This window comes from Arachis ipaensis, chromosome B1 (assembly GCF_059453495.1).
Source record: "Arachis ipaensis isolate K30076 ecotype BB chromosome B1, ASM5945349v1, whole genome shotgun sequence".
NCBI classification, from domain to species: domain Eukaryota; kingdom Viridiplantae; phylum Streptophyta; class Magnoliopsida; order Fabales; family Fabaceae; genus Arachis; species Arachis ipaensis.
In genome coordinates, this window is record NC_142436.1 from 44,123,968 (window position 1) to 44,130,933 (window position 6,966).

Here is a 6,966-nt window from a genome sequence, read left to right on the forward strand (position 1 = left end):
GGAGTAAAGCGGCTCAAAAGGTAATGTGTACTTTGCAATTTAAAGCACGGGCAACATTAAAGTCATAGGCATTTAGATTAGATTATAATTTCTGGTGTTTATTTTTAATTGCACAAATGGACTCATGCTCCTATAGAATTTAGATGCTTTATAGGTTCCACAACAGTGTACTTGTATGTCAAACTAATTAAAGTTGGTATGTGGAATTGTCGCTTAATGTACACAGGAATGCAAAGAGGCATCTGTTAAAAATATGGACTATAAGAAACCAGCTGAAACACCATCAAGGACATGTGAATCAAAACTTCCTGGAAGCCCTACAGAACCCTACAGAACCACTAGGGGTGAGTTCATCTTAGTGTCTACATGTGTTGGCATCATAAATTAATTACTACGATCTAGTATTGATGTTTCTTACGAAGTGAATTTTCTGTTGTGGTCATTGATTTGTATGTGAGTATATAACATAGCTGTTTCTTTCTAAAAGCAAGATAATGTGGTGTATATACCATATTCAGGAAAGTAAGATAGGCACCCGAAGAAAGCTGCTCATCGTCAGACCCAAATTCGGTAAAGGCAACCATACAGCACGTGCTACTGAGACGCACAAGAAGAGGAGTGCAGTTATTTCAGACTCCGATGACGACGACCACGTGCCACATGTTATTCCAAAGCGCCGTTTATTTGATCACAGGTCAAGCCTGACAGGTGAGCACTTAAATCAGGATGCCAAATAGTTTGATGGGCTACAATTTCATCCAATTACACCTTCCACAGTAACAGAGCAAGTAACTGAATATGATTTTGATAGGTAAGCTCTATCAGTTTACATCTATTGTAGATATGTAATGGATGTATCTTGATTTACATGTGACTTACATCAGAGTGATAACTGACTTACCTTATTTTGTCGACTTCGATGCAGAGAGTCCAGAAGTCGAAGAGATATTGGTAAAAATTGAACAGAAGAAATATAGCAATCCTTTGGAAATGGAACCCCTACAGACCGTGATGCCGAATAAGTCACAGTGCCAGACCCCGAGTCCTGGAAGGCCTATCTTTTCACTGGGCTTGACACAACTTGAGAAGCCACCAATCACACCCCCATCACAGTAGTACATCCAAGTCTTAAGGATGTTAAGTTAGGAGAGGAGAAGGAAGACACCGTCCGAGATTGGATTCTGAGCTCTTCCCTCAACGAAGATGAGCTGTTGGCAACCTATGAAGGTAGGCCATATCTTCGACTGTTGAGGAAGGATCTATTAACATTGAAAGCATGGGGTTGGGTTAACAGCAACGTAAGTGCTTAATCTCGATGTTTTAGCTTCACTTGTTGCATTCTTCGTACACTTTATATCATGGTTTTAAATTTTGCACCACAGATCATTCAATGGATGTGTTACACATTCAATGATGCACAGTCCGAGAGATTCAAACGCGATTTCTACTGTGTCTGTCCGGGCATATTGGAATGAATAATATAATATTTTCACAACTTATTGTAGGCACTTTATAACTGACTGATCCTCCTACAACAGGAAACAGTCATGCAACCGCACAACCTCAAATCATTCCATAACGGGCCAGTTGCGGTGTATGAAGGCTTGGGTCCAAACTTTGGAGAGGATTCCAGATTCTTTAACAAAGTGGATGCAGCAAAAACAAAATGGGTGAGACATTGATGTATTTTACATGTTGCATGACACAGCATATTTAGACAAGAATATAGTTGTCCGTGTCAATTAGTATGCATAGTTTGCTAGGTGTTTGTTGCATATGTAACACAATTCTTGATGTTTTTTCTTGATCGACCTGTTGAGTAGTTCTTGTTGAATAGAATCCATCATAATTAGGACGGGGGATGTATCGCCTATTGGTGCCCGTAGATTGAGATGATTGTTTGACTTGTGCGGAATTTGATCTATTTGTGCTTGATGGTATACCATACGTTTAATGTTTGACTATGTTGTGACGCGTGAATTTTTGTGACAGTGGTTTATTTCGATGTGTTCAAAAGGACACTGGTGGCTATATGCATTTGAAGTAGCAAGGAAAAGGATTATGGTAATCGATAGTCTTCATGATGAGGCACCTGACGATGAAAGGAAGAAACTAGATTCATATCCGATAAGATCAAACACTTCTTTAAGCATTATTAATGAATACATGAACCACTTAAAACATATGCTAAAGAGAGATTGCTGAGTGATTTTCAGGGACGGCTAATTGAAGACATGGCTAGGGTGGCCATCCCGACGTATGACCGGAGTCCAAACGGTCCAGTGTGTGCGTATGCCAAAGTCCCCATGCAACCAAACGGGTAAGTAGTTCAAACAAACAAACCCAATAAATGATCATTTTGTTAGTGGGTTTAGCATAACCATTTTATTGATGGCATCGGTTTTACTTGATTATCTAGTTGGGACTGCGGTATCTATGCCATCAAATTCATGGAGACATGGAATGAAGATTGTAACATAGACGAATGGAATAATGTAAGTTAACATGTCGGTTTATGTTTTGGTTGTTTTTACCATCTCATGTTAATTTGAAACATTAAACAACGTGCTGGTATTTTTAAAAACTACAAAGGAAATGCTTCTGTCAATGAGATTTGAGCTGATGTTAGATATTGTCATGGGAGCCCATAATGAATCAATCCAGCTGGTGCAATCTTTGTTGGAGCAGAAAGACGGACGTGTTCGCCGCAACCGTCAAAGAAACACGAAAAAGGAGGTAAAATCACCCTTCACAGCACCAAGTACAAGGTCATTGATGGAAAGAGTGGGAGAATTACCTGTGAGGAAGACCCGGAAAAGGAGAATGCGATAGTTGTACTTAGTTTTCAAACAATACGCTCAAATCTTCTTAGCTTCTTTTTGTGTCCATGGGTTGGAGTTTTATTACAACAGAGTTGCTACATTATCATGGCAAAATCCATTTATATGGTTTATTTCTATTGCAATACATTTGGTTTTGTTGCATGTAGTTAACGATTCCTAAAAGCTAAGAGTAAGGAACAACAAAGGTATTAAGCGGATCCATCCACACACAAGGTGAATCACAACTTAAAACTGAAATAACCATCCACCCAAGTAATAAATCAAACATCTTCCTTGTACTAGTTGTACCTAATAACAGACAACTCTTAAGTTTTATAAATAAACACCCGAAAACCTATAGAAATAACCATACTCTATCCTACTAAGCCGACCATCCGCGATATACTACTAAGACACCATTCGTAATACACACTAAAAAAAACAATTCGCAATCCACAGGCAAAAATTATACTGGCAAAATTAGAAATAACCATCCACGAACCTGAGCCAGTGAACATCCATATTATAACTATTGTAAGTAATAACATGCAATTTTGTATCCACACTAAAAGTAACCATCCACTCACCTAATGACGTGAACATCCACATTATAAATCCTATAACTAATCACTAGCCATTCGTAATCCACATTAAAAGTAACCATCCAGTAATATATTGAGGTGAACATCCACATTATAACTCGTGAATAATAACATTCCATTCGTGATACACACTAAATAACCATCCAGAAACAAATAGAAATAACCATCTGTAAACCTACTAAACCGATCATCCGCTTTATTTATCTTAGTTACTAAGCCACTCGTATATAAAAAAATAACCATGCACAAGCCTAAGGAATCAAACATCCATACTATGACATTTAAATAATCAATTATAACTCGTGAACAATAACATTCCATTCGTGATACACACTAAATAACCATCCAGAAATAAATAGAAATAACCATCTGCAAACCTGCTAAACCGAACATCCGCTTTATTTATCTTAGTTACTAAGACACTCGTATATAAAAAAAATAACCATGCACAAGCCTAAGGAATCGAACATCCATACTATATGACATTTAAATAATAAAAAACAAATAGCTAATCTGATAAGAAGTAACCATCCAAACACCAGAAAAATAACAATCAATAACCGTAGTAAAGCGAACATCCTAGACATGCCACTCGAAGTTAAAAGCACACAACATTCCAAATTTATTAAATGGTTAAAATACATATTATACGACATGTATTTATGCAGACAGTATTCTACACCCAGTCAATCGACATCTAGAAAAATATAAACAGGCCAGATACGTGAGTAGCATCAAGATAATGCCATAAAAATACCAATTTCATAATTTTCTTGTCATAGAAAACCTAAACAAAGAAAATGACCATGAAACATACATATTGAGTTGTATGACCTAACAAAAGGGACCTCTAATATAACATAATGGATGTATTATCGTAAACAATCTAGGTATTGTCAAAGGAGTTTAAGAGCGACATGAATCCACCAAGTCCTTGCTTAGCAATCTGCTGAGTGGAAGCCTTCAAAGCTTGATTTGCAGCAGATTCTACACGATTATCCTGAAACAAACAAGCTCAATCAAAACCAACCCACTATCGACGTAATAAAAACTGTTGTAAAAGTGAAGTTTAACTTTAATTCATATACATACCTTGCGTACACTCTTCCGCTTTCTCTGCATGGATTTTCTGATTCATTTATCCAACTCATATCCTAGCCTTTTGCCTTTTGGACGACCTTTAGTGGTTACCTTTGATGGGGCCTGAATGTCCTCTGTGCCGAAAATGGTTGAAGGGCCTGTGATGATGCTATTGTGTGCAGTAGCGACAGTGTTATTTCGCATCTTACCACGGTAATCTACTAGCTTGGCCCTTGCATCCTCCAGAACATTATGCAGCATGTCTGCCTCATCATCACAGTCCACGAATTCCTGTGCAACATTGTAGAAATGTGCACACAACTCTCTGAATATGTTGTGGCTTTCATTTGAACGTCTAAAGTCGTGGCTACTCTTAATGTAGGTGTGCTTGCGCTTTATGTTCTTGCTCCAACGAGGTAAAACATAGCAGGAAGGTACCTCATTAACTTTGTAAGATGAAAGTACTACAAGACAGTGGCAACAAAATATACCTGCACTCTCGAACAAGTTGCAATCACATCGAACCTCGTGTGTCGAATGATCAAAATGGACGTCAAACGTAACATATCGAGTCGTCTCATAGACTAGTATTTCCTCTTCCACTTTTACCCTAGCGGAGTTGCCCTGTTCATCTACGGCACGAATAGTGCAATCAGCCTTCTTGCCAAACTCGGTTTGGACATCCCTAAACATCTCGTTGGTATACTCTTTTTGAAATCGTCTCTCGATGGCGGATCTAGTTGAACATGGGATTAGACCTCTCGAGTCTGCAGCATCGTCCTCCAGTTCCTTCTGCTCTTTCGTTCCTAGGACATTGTCGAATTCGTGGACGAACTGGACCAAACTAGTCTTACAATTTAAGTATCCACCAAAGAATGAGTGCATACCCTCACTCCTCTGCGTACTCCTCATGGAAGCCCAGAATTGACTCTTGAAAAAAATAGGCACCCACATGTGTCGGTCCTCAAACAGATCTAAAAAAGAAACAAACCCACCAAAAAACAAAACCCTGCATAAGAACATTTTTTCAGAACAGAATACAAGAACACAACAACATCTAAGCACTTCCGGCACATGATTTTCCTAAAAAGACACAAACCTGATAGCCATCTGTTGTGATGTAAGTTGAACTCATCAATGAACTCAGCCTAATGATCCTCGAAATCCTCAACCGACTTAGAGTTCCATATAATGTGTTTCAACTCAGCATTCAACTCTTTGAACCTAGAATAACCTCCAAGCTTGTTGTGTATCTTTTGTGTTATATGCCATATGCACCACCGGTGTCGTGTATTGGGCAGGACCTTCTTAATTGCACCAAACATAGACTTGCATTGGTCTGTGATGATGCCCTTCGATGCCGTTCCCATGCACTCCAGCCATTGTGTGAACACCCACTCAAAACTCGGGATCTTCTCACTGCCTAGCAGAGCGCAGCCTTGCAAAGTAGACTTACCATGGTGGTTCACACCAATGAAAGCAGCGAACGGCAATCCATGCCTAAAGGACGAACAACTATATTTAGAAACATGAAACTAATAAAAAAATAAAATAATTAAACAATGAGAACTTAAATACATTTTACCGGTTCGTGCTGTATGTGGTATCAAATGAGACCACCTCTCCATAGTATTCATAAGATGCCCTACACCTTGCATCCACCCAAACTGCACTCGTAAACTTGTTATCCTTATTTATATTCACTGCGTAAAAGTAGTTCGGATTTAACTCCTTCATTCACATGAAGTAATTTAGCATCTCCTTGACATCTGCGTTTATATTTGTGGATCGGAGTCTTGATGAAATGTAATTCCTGACGTCCTTCTCTGAGAAGCCCAAGTTCGAAGGCCCACCAACTTCATTGGCTAATGCTAGAAAGGTCTTGTTGGGTCGAATGCCCGCCTCATCATTAACCTCAATGATACACTTCGCATGCATTATTAACTCCCTGTTCTCGTGGTAGTACACCGCCTTCCTAGTTGAACACGGGTGCGAGTGATTTAGTTCAACCTTCAACAAGACCCAATCATGCTTTTCCCTATCGAACTTTGCATATATTCTTGCTCTACATCCCACACCTGCCATTGTGTTCTTCCGTATGGGTGCCTTGACACGAGACGCCCGGAAACCCTCCCGATTGCAATGGATAGATTGGTTGATTGGTTGCTTTGTCATCCTGTCAAAATTTGTGGCCCTTATCTTACTTATGAAACCAACTTTTTTTGCATAGGTCGCATAAAAATTCTGGGCCAACTTCAAATGCTCAAACCGTATCCCAACTTGGTATTTCATCATCAGCAAGGCAACTATGGTCTGGTAACTGCAAATCAGTTCAAAATAATCATCATTTCAGCCACACGACAATAAATGGTCTATTCAAACATGCGGTTAACAAAAAAACAACAATAAAATAGAATCCGAACCTCATCAACAAGTTTCGTGTTATTACATTCCAACTCAGT

General features: G+C 39.0%; 2 protein-coding genes across 2 annotated transcripts; both read right to left on the bottom strand.

Moving 5' to 3' along the window:
* Positions 1-4,310: 4,310 nt before the first annotated feature.
* On the bottom strand, positions 4,311-5,614 carry LOC107606017 (protein FAR1-RELATED SEQUENCE 6-like). The gene is made up of 3 exons (XM_016307982.1): positions 5,604-5,614; positions 4,616-5,513; positions 4,311-4,424 (listed from the first exon to the last, which is right to left on the bottom strand). The coding sequence occupies exons 1-3, from the start codon at positions 5,612-5,614 to the stop codon at positions 4,311-4,313; spliced, it is 1,023 nt and encodes a 340-aa protein (XP_016163468.1).
* Positions 5,615-5,652: 38 nt separating this feature from the next.
* Positions 5,653-6,679, bottom strand: LOC107606026 (protein FAR1-RELATED SEQUENCE 5-like). Its single transcript, XM_016307994.1, has 3 exons — positions 6,323-6,679; positions 6,090-6,235; positions 5,653-6,004 (listed from the first exon to the last, which is right to left on the bottom strand). Exons 1-3 carry the CDS (start codon positions 6,677-6,679, stop codon positions 5,653-5,655), a joined length of 855 nt encoding a protein of 284 aa, XP_016163480.1.
* Positions 6,680-6,966: the final 287 nt, after the last annotated feature.